The sequence below is a fragment of the Exserohilum turcica genome (assembly GCF_000359705.1).
Source record: "Exserohilum turcica Et28A unplaced genomic scaffold SETTUscaffold_1, whole genome shotgun sequence".
NCBI lineage: Eukaryota > Fungi > Ascomycota > Dothideomycetes > Pleosporales > Pleosporaceae > Exserohilum > Exserohilum turcicum.
The window spans coordinates 640,695-662,034 of record NW_007359914.1 but is presented as its reverse complement, the minus strand read 5'-3'; the positions used below and the strand labels follow the sequence as shown (position 1 = coordinate 662,034).

The window sequence follows — 21,340 nt, the reverse complement described above, 5'->3', positions numbered from 1 at the left end:
TGACCCTCTACCGGAATCCCGATCCTGAACCTGAACCTGAACATTACGCCCATTATTACATTAACCTGAACCTAGAAGCTGATGCGAGATGCCCACCCACCTCGCCGTGACAAGCCCCGTACCACACAGGCGCCCTGCAGCTGAGTGACATGGCCATTCAATCACCCGCCCGCGCCTTATCGTCGTCTCCCCTCACTTGCCTGCTCCTGCGCTCGGCCTACCCCGCCATAGCCCACGGCTGACGGACTGACATTACTTACTCTACCCAAGCCACCGCCCAGCTTCACAGCCCATGCCTCGCCAGCCGCTCCCAACAACCACCCGAGTCGGCCTTGGGTGACATGTCTGTCTATGACAAATCGGGCATATTCCGTCCGTTGCAGCCCATGCACCGCGCCCCTCACGTGCACGCTACTCATGGCCTCGTCTGCACTTTGAAACACGCCTTTTGCTACCCCACATTGTTTCTTGTCCAACCACCCCGGCACCCGCCTAGCCACTGCAACTTCGGCACAAGCTCCTGCTGTAACACGGCACAATCCACATGCAACAACCACAACCACACTATACCCCGCCGCCTATATCGATGGATGCCGGGGTCTCTGCACGCTGCAAATCTGCCCTTGACCACTATAGCTCCGCGCCTGGCCTCGTCGTTGTTTGAGACCGAACTATACTTGTCGCTACACTTGCTCTCGCCTCTGTCAAACATGAGACTCTTGATACAACCCTAGACCCGGACGAGTCACGCATCACCAACTCCTACCGTGTGCAACCACATCTTTTTTTCCCTCCTTTCTAAATATGGCCACACTGCTTTTCTTCTCGACTAACAGTAAAAGACCTCCCGGCGAACCTCACCGCTCTGCAAGTGGCTTGGGCCAGAACTCTAACAGCGCGAGAAGCAAATATAGATACAGGAAGCTAAAATGGTGTTTCACCGGTTCAACGGCAGCTTGTAGATCCGCCTCAGCTCCTAAACCATGATGCTGAAACGCTAGAACACAACGGCTGCATGTTTCTCAACTCGCAAGAAACATGTGAAATGTGCAGCCAATACCCGTACTGCCCGCTGTGTGCTTGCTCCCAGCCATCGTGCAACAGCGCCGCATACGCCAAGCCTACCACAGGCGGGGTGAAAGACATTTGTATTACCATGTAGCAATGCAACAAGGCCGCGTAGCATTGTTGAGTTTTCAATAGACGCAAAAGCGCGTCGCTGGCTCATGTTGCCGTGGTGCGCTAGCATCAATGTACAAGGGTCCAACAATTTGTCCGATGACGCCATTACAACTGCCATGCATCCTCGCCGTCTTAGTTGCTATCGGACTATTTTCTTGCGCGAAAGAGCCGAAGCCGAAGGCTTCTCCAGATCGCGTTTCATGTCCTCGGCCGTGATAACAAGAGAGAGCACCGCGCCGTCTGATGTCTGCTGGGATCAGCAGCAGCCTGGGAATATGCGCCTGTGTGCATTCTGGGCTAGCACAGATTAAAGTACCAGGTTGGCTTTTCTGCAATAGATTGGCCTGCAGCTACACGGCCCAACAGTTAATGCGACATGGTTGCAGCTCTGGCACATGTCGTAGCTTCAGCTCAGGGAACGCCGCGAGCCGCGAGCGAGGGTCAGTCGTTCTGCCATGGAGAACCATTTTCTTTGTTTCTTCCTCATCGACAGGGGATGCGCGGTCCATGCACACGTGCCTGTCCAGTGAGAACAATTCTCGTTGCTAGGCCGCTGACTAAGCCGCTCCCTGACGTCGGGCACGGGTCGCCGCCGCCGGAACATCAAAAACATCCTCCCAAAACCTTGGCCATCCACCATACGCGTCCCATGGGGTTCTATCCAAAAATCCATTCCGACCGCATTCATCACTGACCGACCCTGAGTGAGCGCGACCATGTCGACCAACAAGCGGGGCAACATTTTCGGCCAGGGCAAGCCTGAGCGCCCCTACGAAGAACGCGACGATCCCGCAGATGTGCCTCAGCGGGCAACGGCAGCACAGTTGGCCGCACGAAAGTAAGACACCCCATCACCGGCACTTCATCTCACCAAACGGTGAAAGCTTCGCGCGCCGGCGCGCTTTGCCTTGGACCCTCTGACGTTGTTGCCTTAGGATCAAGACCGCGAAAGCCCGACGGCCAGCAGGCGCCTCCTCCGTGAGTACCCCGACCACCACAAACCGTCCACAAGCACAACTGCAAACTGCAACTGCAGCGCAAGCATGTCGGCAAATCGATATACGCAAGCCGGGCGACGCGAAATGCGTCGCAGAGAGCAGGCATTGGCTAACGCGCGCGCGCAGGGTCTATCGCAGAGCGCGAATTTTGGCGCGCCACAGCCGAATGCCTTCAACTTTGGGGCATCTGCACCCGCTCCCGCAAACGGCGGCACAAATGGCTTTGGTGGCTTTGGAGGAAACAATGCTTTCGGCGGCGCCGCGACCAACAGCTTCCCGCCAGCACAGCCTGCCGCCCCCAGCAACACATTCTCCAGCTCATCCTTTCCAGCATTCGGTGGTAGCAATCAAGGCACAAGTACCGGCTTCAACCCCCAGCCGCCTTCATCCGCAGGCTTCAACTTCACGGCTGGCGGTACAAACCCATTTGCTGCAGCGAACTCGGCGCCCGCGACCAACGGCAGTACGCCTGCACCCGCGCCCGCGTTCGGCGGATCGTTATTCGGCAACGCCCCGACCCAGAGCAACCCTTTTGGTGGGCTAGGTCAGAACAGCACGTCGAGCCCAGCACCGTCGGGCGGCCTGTTCGGCACATCGAGCGCTGCACCCGCAGGTGGTCTGTTTGGAACTTCCAGCGCTACACCCTCGGGAGGCCTGTTTGGCACGACTAGCAGTGCTCCAAATGCTGCCACAACATCCGCTCCGGCTTCAACACCGTTCACCTTTGGCGCTACAAGTTCTTCTGCTCAGAACACCACAAGTACGCCAGCAACGAGCGGAGTCTTCAGTTTCGGTGCTTCTACACAGTCAGCAGCGCCTGCACAGAACACCATCTTCAGCGGCTTCGGTGCAAATGCGCAAAAGGACGAGACGCCCAAGGACTCGGCGGCACCCCAGCCCAACTTGTTTGGCGGCTTTGGCTCCACTGCACAAAAGACTGAGAGTACAACCGAGACTCCCAAGCCAAACATCTTTGGAGGGCTTGGCACAACTACACAAACCACACCGAACACTACATCGACTGCCCCTGCATCGAATTTGTTCAACTTCGGCGCGTCTTCGCAAAAGACAGAGGGTGCGGCGTCTTCGGCGCCATCCACCAATCTTTTTGGAACTTCCACTTCTGCTGCACCGAGCGCCACACCCTCTACGCCTGCAGGCAACCCCTTCGCAAACCTCCCGAGTGCGACGGGCGCATCATCTACACCATTTAGTGGTTTTGGGGCGACATCGCAGGCACCTCAGGCGCAAGACAAGACTCCAGCTTCCACCACAAACTTGTTTGGCAGTCTGAAGAAGCCAGAGGAACCCAGCAGCACTGCTGCAGCCGAGACTCCCAAGTCAAATCCATTTGCGTCTCTCGCCAAGCCGGCTACACCTCCATCTGCAGTGCCAGCAGCTGGCAACGCTGGATTTAGCCTTTTTGGGGCCGCAAAAGACAAGGATTCGGCGACTAGCACCACCGAGAAAGATTCTGGTGCAGCAACTCTTAAAGCTCCAGAGGCATCCAAATCGAGTCTATTCCAGCCTTTCAGCACTCCACAGCCGGCAAAGACAGCCGACACCGACAAGACGCAGGGTGGGCTTTTTAGTGCGGCTCAGCCAAAGACAAGCTCCGGCATGTTCTCGCAAACATTCCAACCCGAGACCAACAACTCAAGCAACCTGTTCAAGAAACCTCAGTCGAGCTTTCCCTCCTTCACCCCATCTACCGCGTCATCGTCTGCGCCTAAAGAGGCTTCAAACCCTTTTGCCTCTCTGTCAACGCCCTCGACAGACCGCCCGAACTTGTTCAGCGCTTCCAAGGAACCTGCGCAAGCTTCTCCAGCACCAGCCATGCCCAACCTCACAGGTGGCGCGGCACCGTCGACCGAATCCCAGCAATCACCAGAACTACCCAAAGTTCCCAAGGTGCATGTTCCTAAAGAATGGGCCGTGCCGGGCGCTGTCCGCGCGCAGAGCGGTGATGGTCTCTTGAAGCAGATTTCAGACTTGACTGCCCAGCTCCAGGTCCTGAATGAAAAGTACCGACAGCAGCTGGGCAATCTGCCTCTGACGGCAGACTGGTCGAGCATATCCCTTTGGCATTACCAGCATGCGACAGACATCAAGAAGAAGATTGACAACGCGAAGAAACAACGCGCAGCCAGTCGAGGCGTCACCGGAACCGAGTCAAGTCTATCCACGAAGCGCAAGGTCAGCGAGGATAATGTTGAAGCCCGTGATCCTTCGCCCATCAAGCGAGCTCGTCCGGCTCAGCCTGGTAGTCCCACGCCTCAGCCGTCGGCTTCTACCCCAAAGCTCAACCCACCAGCAACGGCGACATCGAACATGTTTGCCAAGGCAATCAGCAACAAGCCTTCTACACCCTCCGCGCCACCAACAAATCTCTTTGCTCCAAAGGAGACGGAAAAGCCTAGCGCAGAGCCCTCAAAGGCAGCCCCAGCTCCTAGCTTCGGCTTCACCCCGTCGGCGTCAGCCAGCAACAGCACAACCACAACCACATCATCTGAATTCAAGCCTAGCTTTGGTGGTGACTCTAGTAGCTCTGCCAGCTCGGGAGGGTTCAAGCCTAGCTTTGGTGGGGATTCTGGCAACTCAGCCAGCTCTGGAGGATTCAAGCCAAACTTTGGAAGTCTTCCAAAGAGCGGCGGTGGATTTTTGTCCCAATTCTCCAAGACGGCCAAGACTTATGAGGAGCTTGCTGCTGAGCGCAAGAAGAAGGCCAAGGATGAGGACTATGACTCTGACGAGGAGACAGAAGAGGAATGGTCTGCCAGATACGACAAAGCCGAGGAGGAGCGCATCGCCGAGGACAAGAAGAAGGCCGCGGCCACGCCTGCATTTACAATGCCTGCTCCATCAAAGTCGGGCACGTCCGAGAAGGCTAATCCTTTCTCCAGTCTCATGAAGCCTACTAGCGGTACATCTACGCCTGGGGGGTTCACTCCAAAGGCTGCTAGTCCAGCTCCCTCTACAGGTAGCCAGTCAGTGTTCAATGCCCCTGCTGCATCGCCAGCGCCTTCTTCCAATATCTTTGGTCATTTGTCTTCGGGTACTTCTTCTAACAATCAAGAAGAGTCGGATGAAGACGACGAGCAACAGGATGCTGTAGGCTCTGCGGAGCCAGCCACTCCCAAACACACCATTGGTGAGTCTGAGACTGAGACAGACGAGACGCAGGAGCAGAAGTCAGCGACTGCTTCCAAGGGCAGTCTTCTTTCCAGGATGACACGCGACAACGACTCCGAGTCTGAGAAAGAGAACAATGGAACATCTTCTACGATGGCGACCAACGGAACTACCACGCCTACCAACAAGCCGTTCCAGTTCTTTGACTTTAACGCCGCATCCAAGACGGCACCACCCAAGTCGGACACATTTGCCGGTGACCAGACTTTCAAGTTTGGTACTCCCATCAAGTTTGGTCAAGCCCCTGCCACGGAGAAGAAGGAGGCGCCCAAGTTCCAGTTTCAGCCTGCCACGCCATCAGCAGGCGAATTGTCGACAACACCCGCCAAGCCGCCGCCGTCTACCATCTTCAACTTTGCCCCCTCAACCGGAGGATCATCGCTGTTTGCCCCCTCTGGCCCAACATCGGTAACGTCGTCGGTCTTCTCTTCACGTGCCGGTACGCCCCTGTCTGAAGCTGGCGAGAACAGCGCGGCTTCGGGGGCAGAGGACGAAGACGGTGAAAAGCATGAGCAAATTGACCTCTCCAAGCTTACCGAGGAAGAGACTAACGCTTACGACATTGTCTTCCACACTGAAGTTGTGCTTGCCAAGCACCAGGTAGAGAAAGACGGAGAGAAGACGTGGGCTAATCTTGCAAAGGGCCCGCTTTGGATTCTCAAGGACAAGGAGACGGGCAAGTGCTCTGTCCGAGTCCGCATTCCCAGTGGCGCTACGCCTCTCAACTACCAGATCCTGCCTTCGCTGCCAGCTACTGTGACCGGCTCTAGCAAGAAGATGGTCATGGCAACGAAGCCTGCGAAAGAAGGCGGTCTGCAATCTGTGATTTTTGCGGTCAAAACCCCCGAGATTGCTACCGAGATGGCGGCCAAGTACACCGAGTCGGTTCCTTCGCCCTAAACTTGGTATCCATGCTTGTAAGTGGTAGACTGGTGTTTGAGCCTATCTACGCGTTCCCCTCACATTAATGCTTTTATGTCGGGCTTTCCAGCTCGGCTTCACCTTTCCTGTGCGTGCATATCTTCCCGCAAAAATTGGCGTGTCTTTTTTTTTCAGTTTCTCAGCGTGTGTGCCCTTGTTTGTACGCTGTTGTTATAGAGAGGGATGCTGCGTTTGACGGTGGGAAATCAGCGTTTGCATGACTTGGCGTTTGTTTGTTGCCTTTTCCCGACTGAGTTAAATCATGGATGAGACCAGCGTTTGATGCCGAATAGCGATGACCAGGGCCGTATTGACTATTCCCTTTTTATGTAATTTACCCAAGTGCAGCTTTCTTAATTCCATTCTCATGCCCTGAATTTCCTGAATGCCTTGAATTGTCCTGATTTGCGTCGTGTCAATCGACGTCTGTAGGATAACAATGGGTCGTGACGTGTGCCCTTGTCTGCCACAGCACAGGCAGGGATTAAATGCTTGAGTTTCGTAGTGAAAGATAAACATGGCAAATCAAGGCTAATACTGATATATGTTCAGCCATGGCTTTGGCGGGCGTCTTGGACTCTGGTACCCGTGCGCGTCATGGATGACGCTAGCTGAGAGGCTGGGGAACGCTGTCATGCACGCAAATGGTTCATCGCATCCCGTCACCACCAATTCATCCTCTCCCGCGCCATGCCGCCTTGAGTATGCGCTAAAGCCTGCACAAGTACGTGTAGCCCGTCGAATTCCAATCAGCCAAACATTGAAGAGAAAGAAAAAAAAAACAAGAAAAACTACACGCAACATGGACGCGCCTTCGTCGCAACTGCATTCGGAAATGCGCGACGCCGTCGTTCGCGCGCTTGCAACGCGCCGGCCAATCCTCCACCACTTGAACGCCGACACATCGTGGCTCCTGCAAATCCCGCGCCCGGCCAACGCAGTCAAGCACGGCAGCCGCATATACTACAACATCCTCATCGACCCGTGGTTTGTGGGCGGCCAAAGCGACGTGGCACGGTGGTTCAGCCAGCAATGGCACGCCACGGAGAGCGCGGTCAAGAGCATAGCTGAGGTCGAGGAACTCGCGCGCCAAGTGGAGATTGTAGCGGGGGGCTCGCGGACCGGCAAGGGGAGGAAGCGCAGGATTGTGGAGGAGGCGGACGAGGAGAGTTATGTCGATTGTGTGGCTATTAGCCATGAATTTACAGATCATTGTCATAAGGAGACGCTCTTGGAAGTCCATGGTGATGTACCTGTTTTCGCGACAGAGGTGAGTTATTTCTTGATATTTGAGTGATGGCAAAAAAAGAAGAAGAAGAAGAAGACGAAGAAGAAGGATAAGAAGTACATGGGCTAAGACGGACGCCCATATCCAGCAAGCAGCAACCCTCATATCCTCATGGAACCATTTCCGCACCGTAACAACCACACCCACATTCGCCGACCACGCCGACTGGCACGACTACAGTCTCTCGCCGCTGCCGGCCTGGCTCAGCATCTCGCGGCTCACGGCCGCAGACGACCCGCTCTACTTCCACTCGGCACTCCTCTTCACCTTTGCAACCCACCCGTTTCTCTCCAACACAACGCCCCGAAAACGGCTGTCGACCCTCAGCATCAACGGCGACGGCACAGAAGACCTGGCGCACGGCGCCACCGCCGAAGCAGCCGAATGCCTCGTCTACACGCCCCACGGCATCCCGCACACAGCGCTCTCCCCAATCGCAACTGCAGACCCCGCGCTGCACACCCTCGCCTTCCTGCACGGCCTCCACGCCGTGTCCATCTCAGCCGCCCACACACTCAATCTCGGGGCCAAAAACGGCGTCCGCGCCCAGCGCGTGCTGCGCGCCAAGTACTGGGTTGCGACCCACGATGAGGTTAAGAGTGGTGGCGGCTTTATCAGCTGGTTTCTGAGGAGGAAGGTGTGGACGCTTGAGGAGGCGCTGAGCGAGGCGCTGAAGGAGGTGCGTGGTGCGGAGCCCGAGGCCGAGTGGGAGGATGTTAGGTTTCAGGAGGTGGGGAATGGCGAGAGTAGGGTTTTGGAGTAGCTAATTATTGGAGATGAAGAGGATAATCATGTGTGTTGTTGTTGTTGTTGTTGGGCATGGTGTTGGGCATGTTTATTGGGGTGAGAGATTTTTTTTTTTTGCTTTTCGGTTCTGGCATTGAAAGGGAAGGGATATCTTGTGTGCATGTGTCTGTGTGTGTGTGTGTGTCTGTCTGTGTGTATACTAATTCTCTTTTTTTTTTGACAAGATATCTACCTACCATTCTATCTTTCTTTGGGGGACTTTTTTTGGGGGGGTTTTTTTTTAAAAAACTTTCTTGTTTGGACTTTGGTGAGGTTGGTGAGGTTGGTGGGAGTAAGGGAAGTAAGCAAGGGGAAGAAGGAAGGGGAAGAAAGAAAGAAAGAGAGAGAGAGAGAGAGATAGATGGCATAGCATGGCATGGCATGGCATGTAGATAGGCGTATATATACCCCCCCACCCATTTACCTTTTACCTTGTATCCTATATCCATATCTTATATCCATATCCTATATTCAATCCAACAACTCTCCCTCTCTTCTTCCTTCCCCTCCTCTTCCGTCCCTCCATCTCCCCCCTCCCATCCCCTCAAACAAACAACCCATAAACCCAATACCCAGGCCCCCTCCACGCGCCATTCAACCACACCTTATCCCCGCCCTCATCCTTCCAGCCAATCCTGCGAAACCCCAGTTTACGCAGCACGTGGATGCTTCCTGGGTTGTCGTCGTCGACGGCGGCTTCGATGTAGAATTTCTTGGTGGTGGTGGTGGTGGCTTTGGGCGTGGGAGTGGGAGTGGGAGTGGTTGGGGAAGATGGAGATGGAGATGGAAGGGAAGAAGGACAAGTAGAAGCAACAGCAGCACCATATGCAGCTATCAGTGCGCGATTCGATTCGGTTGCGTAGCCTTTTCCCCATGATGAGGGGAACAGGGCGTAGCCTAGGACGCGGAGATTTATGTCTTGGTTGGTTTCATTGCCGTCCTGCACATTCCCCTGTCCTTGTCCTTCTTCTTCTTCTTCTTTTCTTCTTCTTCTTCTTCTTCTTCTTCCTCCTCCTCCTTCCGCTCTTCCTTGTCTTCTCGGAAAACCGAGCTACGACGCGGATCTAGTGCCGGCCCTCCCTTTTGCAATCGCAAACTCACACTGCCTATGTGCAGTCCCAATTCCGCATCATATGTCTTTGCATCAACTGTCGCATCCTCCTCCTCCTCCTCCTGTTGCTGCTGCTGTTCCGTCCGTGCAAACACAGCATAGAAAATATTATCAGACCCCGTGAATTGCTCCGTCATCCACGCTTGGCTTTCGGCGAGAGAATGGGTCGCGCCGTGAAGTGACCATGCGGTTGCGGTGGGGTCAGACCAGTTTTCGTGGAACAGGCGGACGTGTGGGTGCGTGAGCGGCGTGGTGTGTGTTAGGCGGAGGAGAGTCAGGCGCGGTGTGCTGATTTTGGGGGGGAGAGGGGGTGCCATGGTGGGAGGTTGGGGTTCAGGCCTGGGGGCCGGGATGGAGAGTATTTTGGGTGGATGGATGGGGGGATGAGGTGGATTTATACGGCTGCTTGTGGCATGTATGGAAGTGTGTATGAGTCAAGCGTTGTGTGCTTCAGTCATTCAGAATATCCAAAGGCAATTTTAGCTATTTAGTCTATATATGGATGCTAGGATGCTGAGTCAATCTCGTCAATGAGAAGTGGAAAGAAAAAACTATTGTTGTTTTCGGGGTTGGTGTACTATGTATAGTTAAACTAGTATGATGACATGGTTGCAAGGCGTACTTGGCTAACATCAGCACTTTATTTTTTTCCATCTTGACTTTTTTTTCGTCATGGCTTACGTGCTTCTTCGGGTTTGCCCTGGGAATAAGAGGGTATACTTATGGAAGGGTTCGTGAATACCAAAGAACACTGGGAGCGTGGAGATTTTGCATCCGCTTTGCATGATGACTCACCACGCAACGTCCTCAGTCATCAAGCCTATGCTGCGGCTGGTCCACTTCATTTCCTCGCGTCCCACATATATTTATCGAGAGACGCCAGTGGGTACTGGAAGAATGGAATTGAGGTCTTTGATGTTTCTGTTGCACTGGGGTTGTATTTCAGAGGTAGAACGGAAGAGTACAGGCTTGAGACGAAAGCAATCAAGCGATGGATATTCAACATGACTTCTGGAAATTTCGTATTGTATATTACTCGGGATTGCAGATAATGGGGAAATGCAGCATGAGGTAGTCAAAAAGAATGATGGGAACGAAAGACTAGTTCCTGAAGATACACTAAGGCACATATGATGCACGAATTGTATGCCATGAAGACCGAGAACCGGCATTAAAGGTATCTAGTTTGATACAAATGCTAGCAGCGAGTGCAGTAACAGGCATTTTACTCAGATGTCAATTGCATAAGCCCATTTTTCCAACACTGAGTATATGTGGGGCGCCTTTACGCCCCACTCCACCACCTCCGAATCTGGCGTCTTGCGCCAAAGTGGCTACTAAGCTAAGCAGTAGGTATGACTTACTTGTGAAGGATGCATGCTTAGTTAGCGATTACATTGTCGATATGCTGGTCAGATTATTGACAGTATGATTACACGGAAAATTGAGAGGCATGCAATGGAGCCTCGAGTATACTTTAGTCTCACCATTTCAAACTTGTATCCAAATCAATCCTGATTCATAACATTAAATGGCTTTGTGCTTGAGCAGTCTTGCTACCGCCAAGCCACGATGACGTAGAGGTTAGACGACTTGTATGTCTTCGCACTTCGTGACGTTGCACAGCCACAACCAGGCGACCACCCTTCATCACCAGGCTGCGGTATTTGGAGTTCTCAAGTCCCTTCATCCAGGCGAGGTACTTGATCAATCCTCCTTTCTACAGCACCTGCGCCCAAAAGCTGTAGTCTACCGCTCCAGAACCCGCAAGCACTACCAGATATGTTCAAGAAGTTGAAGGACAAGTTGAAAGGCGACGAGAAACCGTCGTACGGAACAGACGAGCATAACCAGCAGTCAAGCAACGCATACTACCAACATTCTCAACAGCCACACTACAACACGACCCCAACCGAAAAGTACCAGGCTCCTCCCGGCCCTCCACCCAACCAAGCCGCGTCTTCATCCAAGACAGAGTACACAGCGCCTCCAAGGCCTCCCCCAAACCACGGATCCCCAACATCCTACACGGCGCCTCCTGGCCCCCCACCAACCCACCAAACCCCAGGCTACGCACCCCCAGCAGGCGCACCACCGTCTTATCCGCAGCAACCGCCCCCAAGCTGGGATCCACCGCCATACCATGACTGGACCGTGATCCCGGATACAGCGCTGCTCCCGCCGCCACCATCAATGGGCTACGACAGCTCTCCGACGGCCAACGCCACAGCCGAAGAAGGCGACCGCGCACTCGCATGGACAAGACAGCATGCTTTATGGCCGCCGCAACGCCTCCATCCCAGCACACATGGCGCGATCCAAAACGGGCAGCTGGCGCTCCTTAAACCACCCTCGCTCACGGGAGAACTCCTGCCACAGCCCCAAGCAGGCCACTGGCGCTGCCGCACCCACGCCGCATGCCGCGACTCGGCCATCCTGACCAATCTCCCGCTATACAGCGTCTTGGCCGACTCACCGCTCGCCACGCAGCGCCCCAAGACACTCTACTTTGAGCTCAAGGTCACGGGCGTGGGACGCGGCGCGGCGGCCTCGCTCGAAGAAGCAGACGCCGGCATTGCAATCGGCTTCGTCGCGCCGCCGTATCCCACGTTCCGGCTGCCTGGCTGGGAACGCGCCAGTCTGGCTGTGCATGGCGACGACGGCCGCAAGTACGTCAACGATGCGTGGGGCGGCATCGACTTTACGACTGCGTTCAAGCCCGGCAACACCGTCGGCATTGGACTCACGTTCGGCGTGCCGAGGAACCCGCCGTCGTATGAGCAGACGCAGCAGGGCCGGATTCTAGACACCGATGTGTTTTTCACGCGCAATGGAGTCAAGGAGGGGGGTTGGGATGGAAACGAGGAGCTGGATGAGAGGAGTGAGGGGGGAAACGCTGGACTCCGGGGTGAGTGCGATTTGTTTCCTGCGATTGGCGTGTTTGGCGGTGTGGATTTTGATGTCTTCTTTCATCCGTCGCAGTGGATGTACAAGCCTGGGTAGGTTTGTAGAAGTCTTTTTTTTTGCAAGTGACAATGGTGGTGGTGGTGGTGGTGGTGGTGGTGGATAATCCGAGTGCTGGGAGGATTAGAATGACGCGAGAAAGGGGGAGGGGAGTAGACATGGTCAAATAATATTTGTATTCATGAGTGGATAACACTACATACGCCTTGAATCCAGCGGTAAAAAAACCCCCCCCCCAGTATCCAAAATGTTCTTGCAATCCTAAACACCACACGCCCCGTTTCCGCCAGAAGCCAAGAGGCTCGAAGCCGATATACGCTGTGTATCTAGAGTATTGTGTAACTCGTAGAATTGCAGAGGCCGAAAATCTCCACGGGCCTATACACGCACTGTGCTGTGTTAGGCCATCAGCTTAATACTTGTATACTTGTCGACTACTTTGTTAAAGTACGACTTTCATAGCTTCCCTGGGATGACTCTCATTGGGACAATAAGGACACTTGAATCTGGAGCCCTTGCTAAGCTTATCGAGGGACTCCTGTGCAATGACGTGACCGCAGGGCATCATCATGGGCGGATTGGTATCGGTGGACTGTTCCTTGGACACTGGGCAGACAAAGATGCTGTGGAAGTGGTACTGGCTTGGCAGGGGGATTTCGACGGGAAGTTCGTCCTGCGTGGTCCATTCGGTGCGCTTCTCTTTCATGATGCTCTGCATTTTCAGCAGGTAGGGGAGCGCTATTGCGCCGGCCGTGGCAGCTATAAAAAGGGGCGAGTCGGCACTGAGACCCAGCAGCGAACAAAACTCTCTGTTGAACGAGTGGGCTACTTCTTCCCACGCCGAGTCGTTGTAGAAGAGGCGGCGGTAGGGCGAGTCTTGGACGTTCTGCCAGAAGGCCATTGCGCCTAGCAACTGCTGAATCTCTCGCTGGTAGCGCTTTTGGAAGGGCGCGAATTCGCGGCGCGCATAGGCCCAGGCGTTGAGGGGCCCATTGGGGGTTTCCGTGTCCATGGCATCGCTATCCTGGCTGTGGGAGTCGAAGAGACAGACAAACTGCAGCCGGCACAGTTCGAATTCGAGATTGCTGCCGCGGCCCTCGAGTTCGGCGCTGCGCTGGCGCGCCCACTGTATCGCGGGCTGGAGGTTCCTCTGGATGCGCAGCTCGTGCAGGATGTGGTACATTTGGGCAAACTTCTGCTGCAGCTCCTCCGAGTTGAAGGTGCCCTCTGCTAGGTCCTTCTCCCACGATTCGCGTAGGTAGGGGTTGGGCGTGTTGGGCGTGGGCTCGGGGTGCGGCGGGTGGCGGGTGGCCTCTTGTATGAAGGTGGAGGCGACGTCGAACTGGCCTTCGCGGAGCAGATGCATGGCAATGGCGCGGTTGATGAGCGAGGGGTGGGACGAGAGGGCGTCATTTTCGGCCGAGGGCAGCGGCTTGTCCTTGAATTTCTAGCAGTCGGGTTAGGCGCGTGGCCGTGATAGTGCGTGAGGGAGCACACCTTGTCCAGCGCCTTGCCGTACTTGTTCAGGCCCGAGTAGATGGGCCTGAGGTCCTTCTGCACCGTGTCCAGCGACTGCTTGAAGGGGTCCTGCAGGCGCGCGAGGGTCAAGGGCGCCGTCTTGGGCTCTGGCCACCATCAGCTGCATCCGTCTCGAGGGCCGTGGGCGCACTCTCACCTGCTGCAATCGTGGCACGAGCTGCCGTGAGCATGTCAATGGCCCTCTGCACGTGGTCGATGCTGGCCGAGAGGTTGGCGCTGCTCTCCAGCAGCTCCACCTGCTCGCGGAGGTCGTCCATGGCGGCGGCGAGGATGGGCGGGGGGCGCTGGTGCTGGTGGTGGGCGGGCAGAGGCTGCTGGCCATGGCCGTCGTGGTCGTGGCATGGGCAGCCGTGTCGCAGTCTCGCGGCCGTCGCGGCGGCGGCATGACGTGTGGGGGGGAGCCCGGCCGCCCTCCGCAGGCGCCACCAGGGCACCAAGCAACTGCGGCACTCCCCATGCCTCGACCACGACGACAACGACGCCTCGTCACCCCCCGATCTCTGCACACGCCGCGCCGCCGTCGCCAGGCCTCGATGGATGCGCTCCACATGCCCTGCCAAGCCCGCGACCACGCAAACGATGCGTAGAGGGCACCGCGCCCGCCGCCGCCGTCCATCTCGTCACCTTCCGCCGGCTGCCCGGGGCGCGGCCATCGGCGAGACTGTGCGCCTCCCTTGGGACCATGAGGAGCTCGCACCCGCCGCTCTTGGTCGCCCCTCGGCCTAGCCAGACGTGCAAACAACGCATCTGCACCCGCTAAGCCATGGACTCCCCCCTGCCTGCTCCCCAGCCGCGGGCGCACGCCGAGAAGGAGCTTCGGAAGCACATGCCGCCCCTGCAGACAGCGGCTGTTGACCACAGAAGCACAGCACAACCGCGTCGCCAGGCTCCCTTCACGCCTCCCACCGCCGACATGCTGCCGGACGAGGCAAAGGCCAAGCCGCCCGCCTCGCCCGCCGCCCACCAGCGCTTCGTCCTGACCGACTTCGTGGCCGCCCGCTACCTCGAGGAGGACTCTGCCACTGCATGCCACGTCCTCGCCCGCCGCCAGAAAATCGAGGGCTATGAGATATACCTGGTCGAGCAATGGGCCTGCTCCCGCACCCACCCTACCTTTCTCATCACCACGTATACGGGCAATCCCCACGACACCGTCTTGGCCACGATTCTCAGCGTGCCCAGGAACGAGGACGAGTGGTCGCCGCAGATGCGCCTGTACTTCAACTCGCTGACCGACTACCATGCCCAGAGAAAGGAAACTCCCTATGGCACTCTGATGGTCACCAATCTCAGCGGCTTCCCTTCTTCGCTGACGGTCATCCCCATCCCTGGAGGCGACGTGAAAAAGTACCGCGAGGCCTTTCTTGTCAACGAGAACCTCAAGCGACTGGGCTGCTCTGGCCGCCTCGGCATCCAGCTCACACCGCCCAGTGGTGCCACGCAGGCCAAGTTTGAGCAGCTGTACCGCACAAGCGACAAGATTCCCTTCAATGCTTCCGTCATTGAGCTAGTCAAGCTATGCCAGGTTGCGCTCGTCTTGTTTGGAAAGCTGGAGCCAGAATATGCCGATGGGCTGCTGTGCGACGTGACAGAAAAAGCCATCGGCGACTGGTGGATAGAATTTGGGTCCGAGTACTACACGGTAGAGCCTCATGACGGCATTCTTGGTCCAACCACTGTCGCCGCCCTGCTGGGCATGTTGATGGGGGCCCGCAACAGACTGAGCGCGTGCAACGTTGCAGTCGCAAAAGACGTCTTTGACATTGAGGCTACCAAGCGTGGCATTGCACAGTTTCAAAAATCCCATCACCTACCGAGAACCCGCCGCCTTGATCGCCATACGCTTGACAAGCTTCGAAGAGCTTCGGCAAAGGCAGCCAGCAAAGAAGGCTGGGCTGTTCCGCGAGCTTTCAAGTCTACGGTGGCTGAGCTGGGAGGCAAGGGTGGTGAGATGGTCATGGGCATTGTGGGCGCTGGCCAGAAAGATGGCATTGCTGAAGTCGAGACCGTCGATATCGACCGCTTTGTCGAACTTGTTAGGGGTGAACATGCAAAGTGGCTGTGGCATGGAAAGCCTAGGAAAAATGCATCTGGCGACAGCATGTTCGATCGACTTCCTGGCGGAGAATCGCGATCGAGTTCGCCAGACAAGCACGACCACCACGGATCCAAACTAACTCGCCAGGAATCGGCACAGGATCACGGAATAACAAAACGTGACACTGCGTCTTCGGACATGAAGAAAACAGAGGCTTTTACCCCAGATGGCTTGGAGAAGGATAACTTCAAGGATCCTTCGTCGAAACGAGCTGCCATCAAAGCCAAGCTAGAGTCTGGTGGTTTTCATCACATCAAAAACGCTGTCGGCCTTCGTACTCACGCCACCAAACTTTCCCGCGAGGAGCATGGGCGTTATGGGCTACATCGCACAAAGAGTGGCGGTGCGCCCTACACTGATTCACGAACATCGATTGACTATGAGAGCCAATCAGACGACCCGTATTCACTGATATCACCCAAGAGCGTGGCTGGCGAAGAGCCGGCTTTTACCAAGGTCCTGACCGAGACCCCAGGTGAATCTGTGACCTCACTCACTACGCACAAACAAGCCAATGGCCGTCGGGCGTCAAACCTACACGCTTCGGTTGCCGAAAGCGACACATCAGAGCAGCCCGAGCACCTTCGGACAGTAGCCAGTTCCATTGCAGGCTCCATTTACCACGGCATAGACCTTGACAACAACTTTCCCGTCGATGAAGCCAACGAAGTACCCCCTCTTCTACGCCGCACCCAATCAGGCGATCAATTCGACCTGGACCAACCGCCTCGCAACCCAGAATGGTGGCCCCGCCACCTCTCCTTCAGCGCAGCCGAAGAATCCGTCCTCCGCTGGATCCCCATCAACGCCGGCTTATTCGACGAAGACGCCATCTCCGACGAAGCAGCCCCATCTGTCACCACGCTCACCGCCCGCAACGCAGCCCAAAACATGTATTCCACACAGCTCAAACGCCTCCACAACCAGATGCTGCAAGTCTCCACCAAACACCAAGACTGGGTCAACACGGGCCTCGCCCAAATGACAGCCCTCTCCGAAGCCGTCGACACAGACATAGAAACCCTAGAAGCTATCTACTACCCCCGCCTCGACACATACCACAGCCTCCGCGACGACACACACGCCACCGTCACCAACAACCGCGGCCAGCTCACCGCCAATCTCCGCGAACTCGAGAATATCAGAGATAAACTCGAGTATGAAATTAGTGCCCTCAAGGGCAAGGTCGACGATGTTGAAGATGTCGTTGCTGAATTCGAGACTCAGGTCGAGTTTGTCGAGCGTAAGCTTGAGGAGCTGGATTCTGTCCTTGATGAGAAGGAGGGCTGGTGGATGTGGAGTTGGAGAATGCTGACGGGGCTTGGTGAGGCGCCGGGTTGATAGAATAGACCTCTAATGTGGACCCCCTTTTTTTTGTGAGAGTGGTGGGGGGGGGGGCAATTAGATTTGTACCTTTTTTCTTTTCTCTCTCTCTCTGTTATCGGAGTTTTTCCTTTTCTTTTTTCTGGGCTGGGTTGGGCTGGGCTGGTATCTTCTTCTTTTTTTTTCTTATAGTTTCGGTTTTTTTTTGGGATACCCTGGGGGTGTTGTTTTCGTTAGGGGCCCGCTGGCCCTACATACATGGACATGTGTACTCTAAACATACATGACGGAGAGTATAAGTAATGCTGTAAGTAGTATTCTATAATACTACTGCTTCAAAAAAAAGAAAAGAAAAAACTTTACTCGTTTATTACATGTGACTATATCTTTTAGAAACAATAAGGTAAAAAAAAAAAAATTATACATAACGTAGTTCACAAGTAAGTTGCTAACCTAAGCAAGTCGCTACTAGAAACAACCTACTTAGATACTTGTAGGCCTAAAAACCCTACACGTCTTATATAGCCCTTCGGGCTGAAAAAGGACGTTAAACTAGAATAATAATAATAATAATAATAATAATAAGCAAGTCGCTAACGCCCCACTAGCCTATTAACTTTATTACTATAAAGCATGATATCTTAATAACACAACTATTTATTAATATATTCTAAATTGTAAGAGGCTACGCCTAAAGTGTGTGTGTGATCGAGTATATCTATACGACTACCTGGACTTCAAGAAGCTTGAAGTCTTGTTACTGCCTTTTTGGCTATGGATGGCGTAAGTAGTCGTACGCTCGGCCCGTTGGGCCCGCCCATTACATAAATCTAATCTTTTACTTACTCTTTTTAACGTCTAGTTATAACGTATTTAAAGTGTAAACTATACTACTACTATCTACAACGTTCTATAAAGAACTCTATCTAATTAACGCGCTAGAAAGTGCTCTTAACGCGACTATAAGCTAAAATTAAAGTGTCTAAATAAGCTAAAAGAAGAGGCTATAGTTAAGCGTATTCTTAAAGAGTTTATATAAGGATTTGCGCCTATAAAGCTTAATATCTAAGTAATAGCTAATAAACTATTAAAGAAGCGTAGTAGCAACCTTATTAGTAAAAACTAGGTTAATAACTTTATTAAGTAGACTTCTAAGCTCTATACACGCTAGAGCTATCCTTATAATTACTAGTAAGCCGCCTATAAGAATCTAATAGCTATTTAGCGCTAATTTGTAACGGGTCGAGTCCTATTAGACTGCGCACGCAACTACAACGCGCCCACCGCGCCAAAAAGGCTGGCACAAGATATCAGAGCTGCTGATATCGTTGCGTAGTTGATACATAAGATAGCCACCGCTATCTGTACTGTAGCGGGCTACCTAGCCCGTTACATAGTTTAACTTAGTCTAAGTAATAAAGTAGAAGTAGGGTATTATAAATAATAATATCTATAACTTTAATAAAACTAGCTTTATAATAAGTAAGATTTTATTATAGTTAGTTATTATAGTATTAAAAGAATATAAAAAAAAGTAGATATAGCTAAGTAACTATAAGTAGGTTACTATAATTTAAGGCGTAGGCGCGTTAGGTTGCTAAATACTACCTTTTATTATCTTTGTAGGCAAGGTGCTTATTAACGTCTAGTTTAAGAATTTACTTACTAACTAGGTTCTTAAAGTTAGTCCTAATAGCTAGATAAATAATTAGCTTAGTCTTGCCTAGTTAGAGCACTTTAATACCTATATAAAGAGCTCTACTATAAGTAAGTATTAACTACTTATTATTAATAGCTATAACGTGGTTCACAAGTGAGTCGCTAACCCAAGCGAGTCGCTAACGCCCCACTAGCCTATCAACTTCATCACTATAACGCGTGATGTCTCAACAACGCAACTGTCTATTAATATATTCTAAATCTGATCTTCAACTTGCTCTTTTTAACGTCTAGTCGCAACGTGTTTAGAGTGTAAACTGTGCTACTACTATCTACAACGTCCCACAAAGAACTCTATCTGATCAACGCGCTAGAAAGCGCCCTTGACGCGACTGCAAGCCGAAATCGAAGCGTCTAGATAAGCTAGAAGAGGAGGCTATAGTTGAGCGTATTCTTGAAGAGTCTGCGCGAGGATTTGCGCCTACAAAGCTTGACGTTCGAGTAATGGCTGATAAACTATTGGAGGAGCGTGGTGGCAACCCTGTTGGCAAGAACTAGGTTGACAACTTCGTTAAGCGGACTCCTGAGCTCCGTACGCGCTGGAGCCGTCCCTATGATCACCAGCGAGCCGCCTGCGAGGATCCAGTGGCTATCCAGCGCTGGTTCGACTTAGTCTAGGCGACAAGGCAGAAGTGGGGTATTGTGGACGACGATATCTACAACTTTGACGAGACTGGCTTTATGATAGGCAAGATTTTATCACAGTTAGTTATCACAGCATTAGAAGGATATAGGAAAAAGAAGCGGATACAGCTAGGCAACCGTAAGTGGGTTACTGTGATCCAAGGCGTGGGCGCGTCGGGTTGCCGAATACCACCCTTTGTTGTCTTTGCGGGCAAGGTGCTTATCAACGTCTAGTTTAAGGATTTGCCTGCCAACTAGGTTCTTAAAGTTAGTCCTAATAGCTAGACGAATAATTAGCTTAGTCTTGCCTAGTTAGAGCACTTTAATACCCATACAAAGAGCTCTACTGTAGGTGGGTATTAACTGCTTATTATTGATGGCCATGAGAGCCACTGCTCTGTCGATTTCTAAGATCTTTGCAAGGAGAAGAATATTGTGCTTCTCTGCATGCCTGCGCACTCGTCTCACCTGTTGTAGCCCCTTGACGTCGCCTGCTTCTCGCCGTTGAAGCGCAAGTATGGCGACGCTATTTCAGGCTTGGCACGCAACCGCACCTACTATATCAGCAAAGAGACCTTCCTACCAGCCTTTAAGACTGCTTTTGAGCAGTCTATCACGAAGGAGAATATCCAAGCTGGCTTTAGAGGCGCTGGTCTAGTCCCACACGACCCACAGGCTGTGCTATCTAAGCTTGATGTGGTGGTGCAGACACCTGTACAATCACCGCAACAGGTAGCCGCCTGGCAGGCGCAGACACCACGCAACGCGCGCGAAGTTGAGTCTTAAATTGGTCTCATTCAAGAGAGCGTGAGAAAACGCTGTGGGTCTTCTGCCAATTCACTTACTGAGCAGATCGCGTAGCTGAGTAAGGGGGCCCAGCAAATGGCACATAAAATGACGCTTATGATGGAGGAAATGGGTACGCTTCGAGCGGCTCTTGACGAGTCAAATAAGCGTAAAAGCCGCAAGCGGCGATACGTACGGACAGAAGAGACTCTTACTGTAGGCGAAGTACAAGAAGTATTAGCTGAACAGGCGGGTAGCAGTCGTGGTGATGGTGAGAGTGCGTCGAAGAGGGTGCGAGGAGAGCGGCGGTGCGGGCGTTGCAAGCAGACTGGACACAACGCTCGTACCTGCGTAGTTGAGATAGATAGTGCAAGTAATAGTAGCGATTCTAACAATTAATTTAGTGTATCGCAATAGTTTATTGACTGTGATAAAAAACTGTGATAACGTGTTGATGTAGATGTAGTGGTGGGGCGTTAGCGACTCGCTTGGGTTAGCGACTCACTTGTGAACCACGTTAAGAGCTACTACTCTATTAATTTCTAAGATCTTTATAAGAAGAAGAATATTATACTTTTTTATATACCTACGCACTTATCTTACTTATTATAGCCTCTTAATATTGCTTACTTTTTGCTATTAAAGCGCAAGTATAGCAATGCTATTTTAGGCTTAGCACGCAACTACACTTACTATATTCATAACACACCAACTTTTAAGCAGAAATCTTTCATCAAAACTCGTCAATTTTCTATCAGATATAGGGGTAACACGTCGCGAGAAACCGATTTACGCCACCTCTAATGTGT

At 53.1% G+C, this 21,340-nt stretch overlaps 5 protein-coding genes across 5 annotated transcripts; 3 read left to right on the top strand and 2 right to left on the bottom strand.

Moving 5' to 3' along the window:
- The first annotated feature begins 7,071 nt into the window (after positions 1–7,071).
- On the top strand, positions 7,072–8,499 carry SETTUDRAFT_113073 (uncharacterized protein). Its single transcript, XM_008022425.1, has 2 exons — positions 7,072–7,563; positions 7,670–8,499. The coding sequence occupies exons 1-2, from the start codon at positions 7,096–7,098 to the stop codon at positions 8,342–8,344; spliced, it is 1,143 nt and encodes a 380-aa protein (XP_008020616.1). The 5' UTR covers positions 7,072–7,095; the 3' UTR covers positions 8,345–8,499.
- A 412-nt stretch (positions 8,500–8,911) lies between these two features.
- On the bottom strand, positions 8,912–9,795 carry SETTUDRAFT_87205 (uncharacterized protein; the record flags this gene model as incomplete). Its single annotated transcript, XM_008022318.1, has 3 exons — positions 8,912–9,099; positions 9,169–9,307; positions 9,469–9,795. 3 exons carry the CDS (start codon positions 9,793–9,795, stop codon positions 8,912–8,914), a joined length of 654 nt encoding a protein of 217 aa, XP_008020509.1.
- Positions 9,796–11,260: 1,465 nt separating this feature from the next.
- On the top strand, positions 11,261–12,481 carry SETTUDRAFT_18050 (uncharacterized protein; the record flags this gene model as incomplete). The annotated part of the gene is made up of 1 exon (XM_008021846.1): positions 11,261–12,481. The coding sequence occupies one exon, from the start codon at positions 11,261–11,263 to the stop codon at positions 12,479–12,481; it is 1,221 nt and encodes a 406-aa protein (XP_008020037.1).
- A 403-nt stretch (positions 12,482–12,884) lies between these two features.
- On the bottom strand, positions 12,885–14,238 carry SETTUDRAFT_84897 (uncharacterized protein; the record flags this gene model as incomplete). The annotated part of the gene is made up of 3 exons (XM_008022174.1): positions 12,885–13,889; positions 13,940–14,067; positions 14,118–14,238. 3 exons carry the CDS (start codon positions 14,236–14,238, stop codon positions 12,885–12,887), a joined length of 1,254 nt encoding a protein of 417 aa, XP_008020365.1.
- A 383-nt stretch (positions 14,239–14,621) lies between these two features.
- Positions 14,622–17,420, top strand: SETTUDRAFT_132898 (uncharacterized protein; the record flags this gene model as incomplete). Its single annotated transcript, XM_008022424.1, has 1 exon — positions 14,622–17,420. The coding sequence occupies exon 1, from the start codon at positions 14,745–14,747 to the stop codon at positions 17,418–17,420; it is 2,676 nt and encodes an 891-aa protein (XP_008020615.1). The 5' UTR covers positions 14,622–14,744.
- Positions 17,421–21,340: the final 3,920 nt, after the last annotated feature.

Excerpts from the sequence above, each read along its gene's own strand:
- SETTUDRAFT_113073 (XM_008022425.1), top strand. The coding sequence starts at position 7,096 with ATGGACGCGCCTTCGTCGCAACTGCATTCGGAAATGCGCGACGCCGTC. Across the intron at positions 7,564-7,669 it reads TACCTGTTTTCGCGACAGAG|CAAGCAGCAACCCTCATATC; the intron begins GTGAGTTATTTC and ends GCCCATATCCAG.